Source organism: Microcaecilia unicolor, chromosome 13 (assembly GCF_901765095.1).
Source record: "Microcaecilia unicolor chromosome 13, aMicUni1.1, whole genome shotgun sequence".
NCBI classification, from domain to species: Eukaryota; Metazoa; Chordata; class Amphibia; order Gymnophiona; family Siphonopidae; genus Microcaecilia; species Microcaecilia unicolor.
In genome coordinates, this window is record NC_044043.1 from 40,713,452 (window position 1) to 40,731,087 (window position 17,636).

Here is a 17,636-nt window from a genome sequence, read left to right on the forward strand (position 1 = left end):
GGAATTTATTTGTCTGAGAATGTGGTAAAAGCAGTTAGCTTAGCGGGGTTTAAAAAAAGGTTTGGCTAGCTTCCTAAAAGAAAAGTCAATAAACCATTAAGATGGACTTGGGAAAAATCCACTGCTTATTTCTAGGATAAACAGCATAAAATGTACTGTTTTGGGATCTTGTCAGGTACTTGTAAGCTGGATTGGCCACTGTTGGAAACAGGATGCTGGGCTTGATGGACTTTGATCTGTCCCAGCAGGGAAACACTTACGTTCTTATGTTATGTTCAATGCTGGTTACCGGAAACGACCCAGCATTAAATATCTGGACTCAGTGCCGATCTCAGGCAGCCCAGCTACCTTCCACGGGCCGAATGTCGGGCACAGTATGTATACATATCTATATATAGAGAGAGATATAGATATATAAATATATAGTTAATTCAATCATGTTTTTCTCCCAATAAGGCAAAAGGGACTCTTTTACTAAAGCTTAGCTCATGGTAATGGAATTGGCACAAGATAATTGCTATGAAGCCCATTTTATACCTATGGGCTTCTTAGCATTTAGGGGCCCTTTTACTAAAGGGCTGCCGAGTTGTAATAGGCTTGCCATGTAGCAAATTGGAACTACCACACGGGTAACGTGGCCTCCAGCAATAGTTCCGCCCCCAGTACGTGACATTTCCAGCGCAACCGGAAATTGCAGAAAAATGTTACTGCCGGGTTGGCACAGGAGCCCTTACTGCCACCTCAATGAGTGGGCGGTAAGTGCTCACCCCCCCCCCCCAAAAAAAACGGACGCACGGTAAGTACAAACTTACCACATGGCCATTTCTTTTTTCAGGCTTTTTATCCGCTGCAGTAAAAAGGGCCTCAGCGCGTGGCATAAACGTTCACCGCCACTGCTAGCGCAGGGCTGCTTTTACCGCAGCTTAGTAAAAGGGCCCCTTAGCACACTCTAATTCTGTTAGCGAGTGCTAAGCTTAGTAAAAGAGCCCCAAAATCACAGAAACAGAAAGTTCCCCCAAATTATTTGTTGTGCCAATTTTCCTCCCGTCCTATAATTCTTGCAAAAAAAGGAAGCACGAGGTGGGAGGGGTGAAATTCTCTCTCTGGCTTGTTCGCTGTTCATTTTACAACATGGAAGCCAGTATGTTTTTGTCCCTCCGGAGGAGTCGCTCTTTGCTGGACAGCACTTGTACAAAGTGTGTAGAAACTACGTTTATTACAAATAAAATCGTTCACAGTACACGTACAGCACAAAGCGCAGAGGGCTGTTGCCCATCTCTCCAAGGCGCTGTTGGGGAACAGTGAAACATGGCACCGTGAGGTCACCTCAAGGACCGTTACAGCTGGCTGAAATGCTTCAGAGGTTGGACACATACACATGGACCTTTGTTAGTGAGATTAATTCTCTGGCAAGGCAGAATTGTTATTCAAGCGAACAGCCCACACCCAGAGGGGGAACAGGCAGCAGGAACATGGAAAGCGTGTACTACACCCAAGGGTTAAAATTTGTTGTTGTTGGTTTTTTTTTTTTTTAATGGGAAAGCCCATTGTTGGAGAAACTGATGTATTAGGAGGAAGTGTGCAGAAGCATGCAAAAGTGGTCTCCTTTATTCTACCAGTAGCTACAACCTGAAGGAAAATAGAGACATAACAAGGGTTAATTAGCAGTCAGGGAAGCATGCATTCAACAAGTGTAAAATCATAGACCTTTGATGAAACTAGCAGCCAGAGGTTAGTGGAGGAACAGAAACCATTAATAAAACAGAATTAGTAATGATTCAGTGAATGAGAAATTTTTTTATATCTTTTTTGCATTTCACTGTCCTCCCCCCATTTGCACTTGAAAGATAATATATGTTTTAAACTCTTTCTCCGAGTTCTTTTCTTTACAGTATTTTAGGGGTTACTCTATAATCTTGAAGGGAAAAGAGACTACATATGTTCTTTATAGGTTTGTAAGTATATTCTCAGTATGTCTTAACAAAAAGGGTCCTGTCACAGAGAAGCCAGTGCCTGTGTCCAACCAGCATCTGGTTCTGCCAGCCACTTGGGCAGGTCACTGACCAGAACAGGCTGAAGTTGTGCAGGGTAGGAATCCACACTGTCATACACTCAGTGGTGCAATAAAACTCCTTGATGCTGTTATACAATAAATAGAAGTGAAAGCAAAGAGGAAATGGGTTTAAGGACAGCTGCACCCAATAGGTGAAAGCAAAAATTTATCCTGTGGTGCATGGAGTAAAGGCATTCCAGCCTACAGAACACAGCAGGACCAAATAGGAAGGATCTTAAAGGGCCGTGCAGACTTCTATGGTCTGTGCCCTGAAAATGGCAGGGACAAATCAAGATTATGTATGCGTAATTAGTATTGCATCATACCTTATACTATCCCCTCGATATTAAAAAGCATTCGATAAGCCAGGATTGGCATCTGGCCACTTAAATGCCCCATAACCAGTTATCCAAGAATTTTTAGTGGGACATGGCTGGCCATGACCTACTGAAAGTTTGCAGATAGCGGCTATACAGTTATATCGCACAATATCCGCCAATTTTCAGCATAGATGTGGCAGCCATATTTGGCCACGTGAATACCAGGCTTATCTTTGGCCAGTTCAAACTTAACTAGCCAGCGCTGAATATTGGCTTGGCCAGCTAAGTTTGAACCAGCCAAAAATAAACCGGATATTCAATGTTGGTCACTGGAAATGGCCCAGCATCGACTATCCGGGCTCAACGCCGACCTCGGAGTTAGCCGGACTAGCTCCCGTGGTCTGAATATTGGGCCCTATGAGTCTATCTGGTTGGGCAGACTTGATGGACTGTTCAGGTCTTTTTCTGCCATCATCTATGTGCCCCGCCCAAGTGAATGCCTGTCTACCTGCTAAGTACGTCCATCGAAGATAAGCGCCCAGTTACAAAATAGTGTGGAGTGGATTATACTCGTAGTTTATATGTGTTCATATATGCATGCAAATGACTAGAATACACGCATACCTGCTGCCTACACATACCCAGCTACTTAAAGAATTATCCCCAAAATGTTTTGAATATTGCCCCTAAATGTGAGGATTGGGCAGGAGTTCCTCCATGCACCATTTCCTGTGGATATTAGAGCAAACAGACGTGTGGTTTATAGGCAATTATTTTACCAGATCTGTGCTCAAAAGCGTGTCGTGTAGAAAGCTGTTCAAGCATCATCCCCCTGATTCTATAAATATGGCCAAAAACTGCACGTGCAAATTTAGGCATGGCCTCCAGTTGCACTTAACAGAATAACATGCCAATTAGTTTTTATCAAGCAATTATTGGCACTAATTAGATTTAATTGAGGATTCCATGGCTAAAATGTTATGTGCGACTAGAAAAAGGGGGATTAGAACTGGGAGGGTCATAGGGTGGGATGGGGGGGGCGTGGTTTTGAGTCACACACGTTAATTATAGAATAATGGTGCTCTGCGTGTAAATTTAGGCACGGGCATTTGCACCACATTTCACTGATGCAAATGACAGCACCTAAATTTACGCATAACCTGTCCACTTAAGCATTTATTCTATAAACCAGGGACGTAGCTATGTGGGGCCACGGGGGCCTGAGCCCCCGTAGATTTGGCCCTGGACCCCCCTGCCGACGACCCTCTCGACCCCCCCTCCCGCCATCAACCCTCTGTCGCCTACCTTTGCTGGCGGGGGACCTCAACCCCCGCCAGCCGAGGTCCTCTTCTTTGTTCTGAAGGAAGAAGAGGACCTTGGCTGGCAGGGGTTGGGGTCCCCCACCAACAAAGGTAGCAGACGGCGGGGGAGGGTTGGCGGCGGGAGGGGGGTCAAGAGGGTCATTGGCAGGGGGAGGTCAAAGTTGTTGTTGTTGGTGGTGGTGGTGGCAGCGGCGCCGCCACCGGGGGGGGGCTAAAATGTGCCCCCACTTCGGGCTCTGGACCCCCCTCCTGCCAAAGTCTGGCTACGCCCCTGCTATAAACCACATCAAAATGTAGGTGGGGCTTATAGAGTACTGCTTAAGCAGGGGGGGGGGGGTTCGGCACAAATGTTTAGGCACCATATATAGAATCTAGTCCCATGTGCACTTACTAATCAAAGATCATTAAAGGGGACAATTTCCATAATCCATTTACTTGGGTAGATGGGCTATCTGAAACTGTTCACCCTTTCCCCATGTAAAATGCAAGCAGAGGATCAACATACTTTTACCTGGGCAGTAAGCTGGCAATCTCGAGGGGGGGGGGGGGGGGGGGGGGGGTCAGGCTAGGGGCAGCAGCAGCAACGTGCCGTTTTGCACTTTTAAACCTACTTTCCATATGGGAAAAGTAGGCATAGAAAAAGCAGGTGCCGATTTCTGTGGGTGCTATTTCCAGAACAATTTTCAAAGTGCAAGTATGCTCGTACTTTCTCTTTGAAAATGGACAAATGAAACACTCTCCTATATTATCAAATAATCATACGTATGGGCAGGGTGCTTTAAATTGAAGGATTTGTCAGTCAGATTTTCAAAGCCTGCCTCATTTCTAGAAATCAAAAATACCCCACTTTTCCACATGGGAAATGGCTGAATTTGACTCAATGCTTCCTCTTCCCTCCAAAAAAAAAAAAAAATAGGCCCATTTTCACACAAAAATTACTTACAGCACATGAAAAGAAAAAAAATAAAAATAAACAATCTAACAAAACAGTAGCTACATACTCGGCAGATTTCCAGAAGTGTCCCGGGTGTGACAGTCTTCTGTTGAGTTTTGGCAACCTCTCCAGCATTTCCATCAGAAGCGTGAAGCTTGGTCTCTCGGTTAAATCGAAGGCCCAGCATACCGACAGGATTCCTATGCAAGTAGAAGTTGAGGGGATTATTTTTTTAAGTGACTTGATGGCTCCACAGAACATATTCTCTCCCTTCTCACATGTCCCAGTGCTGCAGTGGGGAATCTCTCTGATGTTGCTTTGCAAGAATTTCACACAAGTGTTTTGCCAATTCCTAACCAGTGCAGATGACAGAGAATCCATACAATTATTCACCTATGAGGCGGCTTTTTCCCCCCAATCTTCTGGCAACCTTTTTATAAATACTTTGGAAAACCCCTCCCTGTATTCTCCTTCCTCCTGTGTCATCCTCTCCCCCCCCCCCCCCCCCCCCCAGCAAGACTGCCAGGATATGAAGCAGGTTCATTCCAATTTCATGGACATACAACATGAAAGTGGTAACATGTCAGTCACATTCATATCTAAGACAGACCAAAATCTCACAGACCTATTTCCAAGACAAATTCAACGTGATTGGTAGTGAGACATTACTAAGCCATACAGAGTTGAGCCAACACAAGATGACACAAGACACCTCTTACTGCCTCCATAATTGGGTCTCTAAGACATGCTTTGAGCCTGCACATTCTTCTCTGGTGGTGTTCCGGCAGAATCTATCTGGAGGCTCATGCTCTCTTACAGGAGAAGAAGGGGATATCCCTGAAGAATATGCTTTAATAATGACTGGAAGGAGGAAATGATGTTAGCTGCTGGTGATGAGTGGTTGCCTAACGGAGTTGCTCTGTTGGGGTAAAGCAAAACCCTGCCTAAATACAAGTTAAACTTGGTCTCTCACGGGCGTCATTTACGTATATAAATATATGGATTCATACACTTTTGACTTTTCAATTAAAAGCAAAAAGAATATTGGGAATTATTTAAAAATATAGGATATCACAATGCTTCTGTATCAATCCAAGGCGACACTCATCTTGACTACTGTGTGCAGTTCTGGTTGGCAAATCTCAAAAATAGATACAATAAACTAGAAAAGGTATGCAGAAGGGCAAAAAAAAATGATACAGATGATGGAATGGTTCCCCTCTAATGGCCAAACTGGTTAGGACTCTTGATTTGGAAAAGAGAAAACAGAGGGAAAAGGATAGAGGTTTACGAAATCATGAGTAGGGTTGGTGATGGGGCAGGCTATGAATTTGGCCACCGTGAACCTGCTGCTCCTAACAGCCACTTGCCATGCCCAACCCTACCAATGGCCCTGTCAGAAAGCACTGAGCAAAAATAAGGGGGTCTTACTGTAACTTCTTTTCCCAAGCTGATGGTGGAGAGAACGTGCTTCACTCCTTCTCCACTTCCAATCTGCCAGATCAAGGCCTCTGCTGCCTGGCTCTTGAACGGCCAATCACGGGCTTGCAACTCGTACCAGACCGTCCTGAAAATGACAGAAGTCATGTTAGTCTGCAAGGAAGACTCATGTGATCACTACCAAAAATGAGAGAAGATGTGGGAACACCAAATAAGAAAAAATAATGACTTCATGTTGTCCTCTCTTACTGAAAAGAAGTGCAGCATTCAGGCCCAAGAGAAGACTACGTTCCTTGAAGATTTCCTTTGTGAAACCTTCTGTTGTAGGGCTTCCCAAACTGTGGGTCATAATCCCAAATGGGGGGGTCACAAAACCCATGTTTAGGATCGCAACCTGGATGGGATGTCCATAGAAACATCACCAACCCATGCTTCCAGGAGTCATATATATTTTGTGGGGTCATGATCACAGAATGCTTGATAAGTACTTGGTTCTATTGGGCCAAGACAATGACTGTACAGAGATGTTGTAAACAAGTGTTTTGAGACCACTCAGGTCCCCTCTTCACAAGAAAGCATGTGAATTACTAGAACACATTGCAGAGTGCCCCTTTGTGCTAATGAATGCTGTTGAAGGACTGTGACTCCGCTGTCTTAGAATCTCTTGCAATTCACTGCGATGTGCTGTCAGTTTAAGACAAAGTTCATTGTGTCATTTTAGTAAATGCTAAAAAACATTATATTATGACATTTCTAGCACGCATGTATCTAAAAAGTTTGATGCTGCTTTACAATAGAAGAAGGTAGATATCCCTAGAATTATCCAATTAAGGCTCACAAAGACTTATTTAAGATAAATTTTTGAAACAAGAACATAAAGCCTTCCCCCTGATATTTAGCTGGTGGTGGTCAGTGTATTTTTATACGCTGATTGTCGCTGGCTATATTATTCCCCGATATTCAGTGCTGGGCCATGTCTGGGAACCAGCACTGAATATCGGAGAATAAGTTTTGGTGGGCTGGGCGCCACAACTTATGAGGGCCCAGCTGATATTCAGCTGGGGCCCATATAAGAATTATGTGGCCCCAGCTGAATATCGGGCCCGGACCCACCGTATCTTTTTTTTTTCTTTAAAAATATTGAGCCCCTGAGCCCCCGCCTGTCCCCGACAATACCCCCTCTTCATGGGCGTAGACTGGGGGGGGGCAAGGGGGGCATTGCCCCCCCAAATGAGGACGACTGGAACCTTAGGAGCCAACTTTTCGACTTTTTTACCTGAAGTCGCAGCGACGAATGGGCAGGCAGCGCTGCGGTAGTAAAATCAACACGGAGGCAGGTTCGACTCCGCCCTTCACTTCCCTCCTGCCCTCTGCATCCCGCCTTCCTCTGATGTCATTTCCTTTCGGGCGGGACACAGCGAGGGCAGGAGGGAAGTGAAGAGCGATTTAAGCGGGCAGGAGAGGCTCTCGTCCACTTAAATCGCGTTGAATATCGGATCCTTTATATTTAAACAAGATAATTGTTCTATATATTTGGGGAGAATATTCCACCACTTAGCAGCCCGATATGAAAAAGATTGAACAAGTGAAGTTTTATACACTATTTATTTATTACATTTGTACCCGCGCTTCCCCCACACATAGCAGGTTCAATACGGCTTACATTGTAACTAGAATAACAAAGTCTTATGAAGAGAAATAATACAAGCTGAATGAACATAATAGTAGTGAGGTCTTAAATAAATTAATTGGATATGGGAAGATAACAGAGATAGGATGAGCAAAAGGACTAGGGTAGAGAGGGATATGGTATCTTCTTAGAATTTGGAAAATGAAGGCCAAAATTATGTCTCAAAGTGTGTTTATAATGTGAGGGGCCCTTTTACAAAGGCGTGCTGAAAAATGGCCTGCAGTAGTGTAGACACGTGTTTTGGGTGCACGCAGATTCATTTTTCAGCGCACCTGTAAAAAATGCCTTTTTAAATGTTTTCACCAAAAATGGACATTCAGCAAAATGAAAATTGCCACGCGTCCATTTTGGGTCTGAGACCTTACCCACCAGCCATTGACCTAATAGTAAGGTCTCACACAGTAACCAGGCGGTAATGGTCTACATGTTTAGAATGACGATTACCGCCTGTGCATCAAAAAATAAAAAAATATTTTCCAGCGTGCCTGGCGGACACGTGTCAAAACTGAAATTATCGCAAGGGCCATGTGGTAGCCAGGTAGTAACTCAAAATTGATGTGTGTTGGGCGCATGTAGGCGTCTATAAGGGCTCCTGAATTAGTTAATACAATCAAGCTGAAGCGTACTGAGGGCGGGGCGATGGGGGCGATCTGCCTCTGGTGCATATTGAAGGGGTGGTGAAGGGAGCAGCCGCGCAGCTGTCGGCTCCGCCAGTTCCCTACTCCCTCTGATGTTACTTCCTGGGGCAGAGGGAGCAGGGAACCAGCAGAGCCAACAGCTGCGCGGCTGTTCCCAGAGTCCCAACACCCCAGGAGGTAAGAGCAATGCACCCGGGGGGGGGGGGGTTGTTTGAGGTGATGTACCGGGTGGGGCACTGCACCCAGGGGGGGGACAACGATGCTGCACCGGGGGGGGGGAGGGAACGACACATCTCTAAATCCGGGTGGGGAGTGCGCAGCGGCGATCCGCCCCGGATGGCAGCTGACCAAGGAACACCACTGCAATCAAGTCATACATATATACCAGAGCTTGACCATGTAAAATCAAAAATATCAAGGTACAGAGCTTAAAAATCGCCCTTGGTTCAATTGGAAGCCAATGTAGCTTAATATATAGTGGAGTAACTTCATCATATTTAGATAATGAACATAATAACTGGGCTGCAGTGTTCTGAAGTGTTTGAAATCTCCTATAGATACATGCCAAACAACCTGCAAACAATATTTTATTTATTTATTTAATTTATTTATTGCATTTGTATCCCACATTTTCCCACCTTTTTGCGGGCTCAGTGTGGCTTACAATACATTATGAATGATGGAAATACAATTTGTTACAATTCAGTTATGGATTACATTGTGAAGAGTTATACGAGACAAAATCAAATGTCGTTAAGGAATATAGCAATGGAAAAGAACAGTGAAACATTGGAAGGAAACAACGGGAAACTAAAGGGCAATATTTAATAACAAGAAAACTTATGGTATACATTCTTCTGTGAGTAAAGGTATGAGTGTGGTGAGATTTCGGGGGACGAGAATTCATTACATTAATCTAATTGAATTAAAATTAAAGATTGGATCACTAAACAATACTGGTCAAAATGTTTGTAGCTGCGTATAGACCCCCCATTTCCACAAGAACCCACAAATCGTTTTAGTCAATGCTCTAATCTGTGGTTCAAATTATAATGTATCATTTAGAATAATCCCCCAGATTTGTAACTGTCCTACGAGAACAGATTTATCTCCACCTATAAGCAATTTTGATGTTGCTAATGACCGACATGGAGATCTCACCACCAGAAAATTTGTTTTTTTTTCCTTTGTTCAATTTCAGCAGCAAAATCCCCCCAAAAAAACAAAATGAAAAATTTTCCCAAGAGCACCTTCAGTATTTAAAGCACATTTGTATAATTGTTATAGTGGCCCAATAAAAAGCTCTCTCAACCTGCTCAGACTCTCACTACACCTAATTCCATCACTGTATTAGAATATGGAGCATGAGCCTTGTCAACCTCTTATTAGAGACAAACACTGACTTAAAAAGATGCAGATCCTTTTCCATGCAAAGAATCCCAAAGTGCTCTACACTAGTGACTCCCAAAACTGGTCCTGGAGGCACCCCGGCCAGTCAGGTTTTCAGGATAGCCACAATGAATATTCATGAGAGACATTTGCATGCTCTGTCTCCACTGCATGCAAATCTCTCTCGTGAATATTCATTGTGCATATCCTAAAAACCTGACTGGGAACCACTGCTCTACACTATAAGTGCTTGAGAAACATACATGCAGCCACTTACGATGCATGCGTGGTCTGCAAACTGGATCTTACCCAAAGGCGTAGACATCAGCAGCTTTTGAGAAGGGTAGTTTGTCCTCATCTTTGCCAGGGGTCATCTCTCGCACTATTTCAGGTGCCAGGTAGCACAGCCAGTCATGGGGTAACTTTAGCTCATTTTCACGCCTAAGATAAGATCAAATATGCATAAAAAGAGAGCATAAGAGAACATCTGCCGCAAGGCGGAGAATTCAAGACTCCCCACGGAGAACAATAATAATACAAAAAGTAGGAGGACGACAAAGGAGCCAAAAGACTGAGAAGATGTATATTGAAAGAGAAGTTTATTGTGATATAAAGACTCGACACAACGTCGTGTTTTGGCCGTTAGGCCTGCATCAGGAGTCTATAATCAAATTTAAAAACATAAAATATTAAAAACAATACACAGATAAAGACCATGTTAAAATATGCAAAGGGATGTGTATGTGAGATAATAAAAGTACATTACATTTTAATTCAAGAACAAATATAAAAATAGACAAAGATTAAAAATTAAGCAATAATGTAATAAATCAAATGTATAAAAACAAAATCATATGCATTTTAAAAGAGAATACAACAGGAAATATATATTTTTAAAAGGAAATATATTTTTTGTAAGATAATATATACCGAGATGTGTATGTACAATATTAAAAGCACATTATATTTTATTCAAGATACAAATATGAAGATAAAAAAATTAAAAGTGGTGTTTAAATTTGAACGAAATATAATAAAACCAAATGTATGAAAGACAAAATCATATACATTATTAAAATAGAATACAACAGGAAATATATATATATTTTTAAAGATATTTTCTGTGGTATATTTTAAAAAATATATATATTTCCTGTTGTATTCTATTTTAATAATGTATATAATTTTGTCTTTCATACATTTGGTTTTATTATATTTTGTTCAAATTTAAACACCACTTTTAATTTTTTATCTTCATATTTGTATCTTGAATAAAAATATAATGTGCATTTAATATCGTACATACATATCTTGGTATATATTTTTTTACAAAAAATATATTTCCTGTTGTATTCTCTTTTAAAATGCATATGATTTTGTTTTTATACATTTGATTTATTACATTATTGCTTAATTTTTAATCTTTGTCTATTTTTATATTTGTTCTTGAATTAAAATGTAATGTACTTTTATTATCTCACATACACATCCCTTTGCATATTTTAACATGGTCTTTATCTGTGTATTGTTTTTAATATTTTATGTTTTTAAATTTGATTATAGACTCCTGATGCAGGCCTAACGGCCAAAACACGACGTTGTGTCGAGTCTTTATATCACAATAAACTTCTCTTTCAATATACATCTTCTCAGTCTTTGGGATCCTTGGCCGTCCCTCCCACTTTTTGTATTATCATAAAAATAGAGCAACATGTACATTTAGAAGACAGAAAAGGTTCAGTATGTTACAGCGACTCCCTTGCTTTATGCTTAAATTTCGTTAACAAATGCAGGGGTGTCGTTCAGAGAGTGCTCAACTCTGGGGAATGGAGTGAGAAATAAAAATATTTTAGGTGTTATCTAGCACTGCAGAGTTGGCCGGGGGGGGGGGGGGGGGGGGGGGTCCTTTTACTAAGCCGCAGTAAAAAGTGGCCTACGGTAGTGTGGGCGTGTGTTTTTGGTGCGCATTGGGCCATTTTTCACCAGGGCCGGGGAAAAAAAGGCTTTTTTTCAATAGGCTGCGCGCTAGAATTAAATGTAGCGCGTGGCTATTTACTGCCTGACCCATTACTGCCACCCACTGACCTAGCGGCGAGGGCTTATGCGCTAAGCGTGCACCAATGTGGCTGCTCTGCTGATTACCGCTGGGAACGCCCCCAGCGGTAGAAAATAGAAAAACATTTTCTACAGCGGGAAACAGCAGGCATCAACTTCGAAATTACTACCGCCACTTTGTAAAAGGGCTCCTCAGTACTGAGGTAGCATTCTGCTAAAATGGGAAAAAACTGGGCCAGGCTGGGCAAGACTTCTGGGGAAACCTTCCTGGCATCAGTCTTTGATGGAATAAAGAGATTGAAGCTTTTCTCCTTGGCAAACCAGCCACTTAAGGAAAGAAGAGCATGTTCTGCTTGAAAGGCTTGGGTCAGGAAGACTAAGCTCATTGTGTCTCAGGGTATTTCTGTCCAATTCATCATTGATGGTGGCAGGGGCGTAGCCAGACCTTGCTGGGAGCGGGGGGGGGGGCACTGTTTAGCTTCCCCTCCCGCCGCCGCCCCCCCAGCCAACGGCGATGCCACATTGAACCCCCCCCCCGACGATCCCCTTGAACCCCCCTCCCGCCACCAACCTTCCCCCGCCGTCGCCGCTTCAAATACTTTGTTGTTTGCTGGCCCCGCCAAAGAGAATCTAGTTCTTCGGCGCCGGAGTAGAGCCTTCATTCAATGCAGTTCCTGGTGTGATCAGCTGTTTCTGATGCTGTACGTACGGCATCAGAAACAGCTGATCATGCTAGGAACTGCACTGAATGAAGGCTCTACTCCGGCGCTGAAGAACTAGATTCTCTTTGGCGGGGCCAGCAAACAACAAGGTATTTGAAGCGGCAGGGCGGGCGGCGATGGCGGGGGAGGGTTGGTGGCGGGAGGGGGTTCAAGGGGATCGTCGGGAGGGGGCCAGGGCCAAATCTACGGGGGCCGGGGCCCCCTCAGGCCCCACGTAGCTACGCCACTGGATGGTGGCATCAGAGAGATTTTACCACAGTTATAAGGAGGAGTAGATGTAACACTAGGCTTTAGTTTGGTGATTATAAATATCGGTAGGAACACATGACTTACCTCCCTTCTTGAACCACACCCGAAATTCCAAAGAGCCCGAAGTCAGTAATGACCACTTTCCCATTCTCGTAGAAAACATTCTTCGACTTCAAATCTTTATGCACAATTCCCTTGGCGTGGAGGTAGCCCATACCCTGATGAACGTGAATGGACAGTTTATTTTTTTTTTTAGTTCAATTATTTTTATTAATTTTTTCACAACGTGACAATGTAAATAAGCAATTCTGACAAAATAACAAGTTAACATGTTATGACTATGTACTCAAGCTTATAGAATACCATATAGATTACATTTCAAGAGCCTGTGAATATGGTACTATAGCCTTTTAACACTCACACTGCATGCATACTCTACAACCAGATCCTATAAGGTCACGATATGAATGGACAGTTTATAATGGCACCGGCTTCAAAATGTTTACAAAAAATATCCATCAGACCCCTAGACGATGTGTTTGCCATTGGTGATGAGGGACAGATGAAAGAAAGCCACATCCTCCTGGTCCTGCTTCCCCCTCCCTCAAATCTGAAAGTGTGTTGCCTAGGAAAGCAGATTCTTCTGCCATGCCATCCACCACCTACCAAGCAGCCCATATTATGTTAGGATTTTTTTTTTGTCAAATGTAGAATATTATTGCCACAGTTAGTATCTATACAGTAGTACCAGTGGTACTGTACAAGATGGCTCATGGTTACAACATAATATATAATACAACTTAAATATAAATCAATATATGCATCCAGCTTCTCCTACATCAGCACGCAACTATGGAATGCACTACCAAATGTCATAAAAACAATGCATGACCTAACAACCTTCCGAAAATGACTAAAGACCAACCTGTTCAAAAAGACATACCACAATGATCCAGCCTAAATACCAGACAACGAAACTCTACCAGAACCTGACAAAACCGAACTCTCAATACTTGACTTCTTCAATCACTCTGTCACTAATGGACGTTAACGCACTACCACCTTATTTCTCACGCCAGAAATGAACTGATTATCTAATTTATTCTATAACTTACTCTATCATTTATGAACTTTAATGCAAAACCACTTTGTATTTCTCATTCCGGAAATGGCAATCGCCATTACGGCATAATGTAAGCCACCTTGAGCCTCCGAAAAGATGGGAAAATGTGGGATACAAATGCAACAAATAAATAAATAAACATCCTTGTCCCAAGGTAGATGATCGGCAACCAACTTAGTTATAAGGGAGATGGTGGATGGGGGAACTGAGCAGGGTGGTACCAATTTTCCAGCCATACTACATAACTTCCTGTGCTCACATACTAATAAATTCTATATACGGTACTCAAAATTACATGTGCAAATTTGGGTGCGCGCCCAATTTGCGCATGCAATTTAATTGAATTATGAGCCAGTTAACATTAATAAATGGACACTAAAAATCAATTATTGGTGCTAATTGGCAACAATTTGAATTTACAGAGCATATTCAAAAGCATGGATTAATGAGACAAAGCCAACATGGATTTAGTTAAGACAAATCTTGCCTCACAAATCTACTACAATTCTTCGAAGGGGTGAACAAACATGTGGATAAAGAGGAGCCGGTTGATATTGTGTATCTGGATTTTCAGAAGGCTTTTGACCAAGTACCTCATGAAAGACTCCAGAGGAAATTGGAAAGTCATGGGATAGGAGGAAGTGTTCTATTGTGGGTTAAAAACTGGTTAAAAGATAGAAATAGACAGTAGGGTTAAATGGTCAGTATTCTCAATGGAGAAGGGTAGATAGTGGGGTTCCGAAGGGGTCTGTGCTGGGACTGCTGCTTTTTAACATATTTATAAATGATCTGGAGATGGGAGTCATTTAGGGGTGGAAGTTATCATGTGGGCCACCATTAAGACATGCTCTTTTACCAGTACAGGTCCCATTTTATGTAATGAGTCCTACTGTCCTAGTTACTAATAACAGGGATTAGCAGTAAAATAACATCTCTTAAAGGCAGCCCACATTAATAATGTTCCCCTTAAGGGGACAATATTCAAAAGCGCCTGGGGAGGCTGTAGGAGTAGGTGGTCCCAAATAGAATTTTCCTTTCAAAATTGGCCTGTGGACTTTGGCTATAAAAGTACCCATGGAATTCCAAATACGTTAATCTGGCTGAAAATTGCCCCCTTTGTTGCCTTCAATCACAAGGGCACCCAGAGCAAACGTGGATATGAATAGTGGAGATATCTCTATCCATCAACTGGCAAGGTCAGATCTGCTACAGGAACACAAGAATATATTTTCTGGTATGTATGTGGGGAATACAGGACACGTAACTCTATTATCAAGTTTTGCCACAAAAGCCGGAAACAAATTCCTATCAATTCAGCTGTACAGATGTGTTGCTCTTGTATGTGAGTGACCCATTGTCATTTCAATCTCTGGTAATGAACTGCTGAAAAACAAAATTTTCTCCTTTTGAACCCTTACCTTAATAATCTCCTGAGCTATCTGTCTGGTCTTGTTAATATCCAGCGACATCTTGGGATCCCTTACAACAGAGTTGAGCGTTCTACCTTTGCAAAAACTAGAAGAAAAAAACCCAAAGATGGTTCAGAGTGCCTTGATAACTTGACATGCTTCCCCATGAAAATAAAGCGTCCATTATATGGATAAGATCCCTCTTCCCCATCATTACATTTTCAGAAGCACTGTACGGATTGCAGTACTGAATACACACAGATTTTTTTAAAGAAGCGCACAGCTGGCATTTTAAACAAAACCCTCTGAGTCCATCCAATCTGCTCTTCTGACTTTGCTTATAGTGCTTCCATTAAGATCTTTTTAGGTCTATCCCATGCATTATTGAATTCTGCTGCTTTTATCTCCTACTACATAGCCCCCCCCCCCACCAGTGTCCTGCAGCAACTCAGAGGTAGATTCTGCGGCAAGTTCTAGAAAATGCTGTGGCAAATGTCCTGAAATGTTGTGGTAAACATATAAAAATATGACAGTGCAGATGACACAGTCAATGAATCAAATAGATAACTTTCATTCAAGTTGACTCGACACAGGCTGTGTTTCTGCTGGAAAGCCTGCATCAGGAGGCTTGGCAAACTTGATATATAAATGCTCCCGCCATATATTAAAAAAAAAAAAAAAAAAAAAAAAAAATATATATATATATATATATATGCTCAATGTTTTGGCAGGAGCGTCTCATGGAACACTTTTTTTGAATTCATATTGCTTACTTGATTTTTGCTTCGAATGTTCTGGTTGGGCTCCTTGCCTCTGAGTGCAGAAGCACGTTTTTTGATTTTATATATCAACTTTGTCAAGACTCCTGATACAGGCTTCCCAGCCGAAACATGGCCCATATCGAGTCGACTTGAATAAAAGTTATCTATTGGATTCATTGACTGTGTCATCTCCAATGTCATATTTTCAGCGACAAACACACGACACATTTTCCATAGCATGTGCACTATATTAACTCAGGCAGAGGGCAAACATTCCTGTAGACAGGTAGAAGACAGGTTTTTGACACTGCAGGAGTAATTTTACAAAACATTTTCTATGCGCATAACATATTTTAACATTCATAACTGACTTTTAATAAAACTGTGCTGCCACGTATATTCACATATTACTTGTGTAGAGCGTTTCTTAGGGAAGAGTTTAGGTGGAATTAGTGTAGAGATGACATGAATACGCACGCTTGCACATGCATGAATAATATAATCTTATAATAGGTCACTTAGATTGAGAGAACAAGGAGACATCTTGTTTGTAGTTTATTTTATAAAGACATAGATGCCTATCAGGTGAATTTTCGAAAGAGAAGGGCGCCCATGTTCCAACACAAATCGGGAGATGGGCGTTCTTCTCGCAAGGTCGCCCAAATTGGCATAATTGAAAGCCGATTTTGGGCGCCCTCAACTGCTTTCCATCGCGGGGACGACCAAAGTTCATGGGGGCGTGTAGGCAATGTAGCGAAGGCGGGACTGGGACGTGCTTAGGAGATGGGCATCCTCAGCCGATAATGGAAAAAAGAAGGGCGTCCCTGACGAACACTTGGGCGACTTTACTTGGTCCTTTTTTTTCACGGCCAAGCATCAAAAATGTGCCTGATCTGACCAGATGACCACTGGAGGGAATCGGGGATGACCTCCCCTTACTCTCCCAGTGGTCACTAACCCCCTCCCACCATAAAAAAAGTTTAAAAATACTTTTTTGCCAGCCTCTATGCCAGCCTCAAATACCATACTCAGGTCCATTGCAGCAGTATGCAGGTACCTGGAGCAGTTGTAGTGGGTGCAGTGTACTTCAGGCAGGTGGACCCAGGCCCATTCCCCCCCCCCACCTGTTACACTTGTGGTGGTAAATGTGAGCCCTCCAAAACCCACCACAAACCCACATGTAGGTGCCCCCCTTCATCCCTAAGGGCTATGGTAGTGGTGTACAGTTGTGGGGAGTGGGTTTTGGGGGACTCAGCACCCAAGGTAAGGGAGCTATGCACCTGGGAGCTTTTTCTGAAGTCCACTGCAGTGCCCCCTAGAGTGCCCGGTTGGTGTCCTGGCATGTCAGGGGGACCAGTGCACTATGAATGCTGGCTCCTTCCATGACCAAATGGCTTGGATTTGGTCGCTTTTGAGATGGGCGTCCTCGGTTTCCATTATTGACGAAAGCCGGGGACGCCCATCTCAAAAACAACCTAAGGACGACCAACTCTAAGGTCGACATAAATTTCATGATTTGGGCATCCCCGAC

The 17,636-nt window shown here is 42.8% G+C and overlaps 1 protein-coding gene across 6 annotated transcripts in view; it reads right to left on the reverse strand.

Moving 5' to 3' along the window:
* KSR1 (kinase suppressor of ras 1) overlaps positions 1-17,636 on the reverse strand; it is a 257,289-nt gene that overhangs the window by 9,375 nt on the left and 230,278 nt on the right. For 4 of the 6 annotated variants that reach the window (XM_030186220.1, XM_030186219.1, XM_030186215.1 and 1 more), the window contains 5 exons: positions 15,354-15,450; positions 12,897-13,030; positions 10,096-10,227; positions 6,061-6,196; positions 4,697-4,829 (listed from right to left, as the gene is read on the reverse strand). In XM_030186220.1, the coding sequence (XP_030042080.1) occupies positions 4,797-4,829; positions 6,061-6,196; positions 10,096-10,227; positions 12,897-13,030; positions 15,354-15,450 (532 nt within the window). In that variant the 3' untranslated portion in view covers positions 4,697-4,796. Of the gene's footprint in view, positions 1-306; positions 389-1,001; positions 1,630-4,696; positions 4,830-6,060; positions 6,197-10,095; positions 10,228-12,896; positions 13,031-15,353; positions 15,451-17,636 lie in introns of those variants that run through there. The other 2 variants (XM_030186218.1, XM_030186216.1) reach the window with 2 other exon arrangements.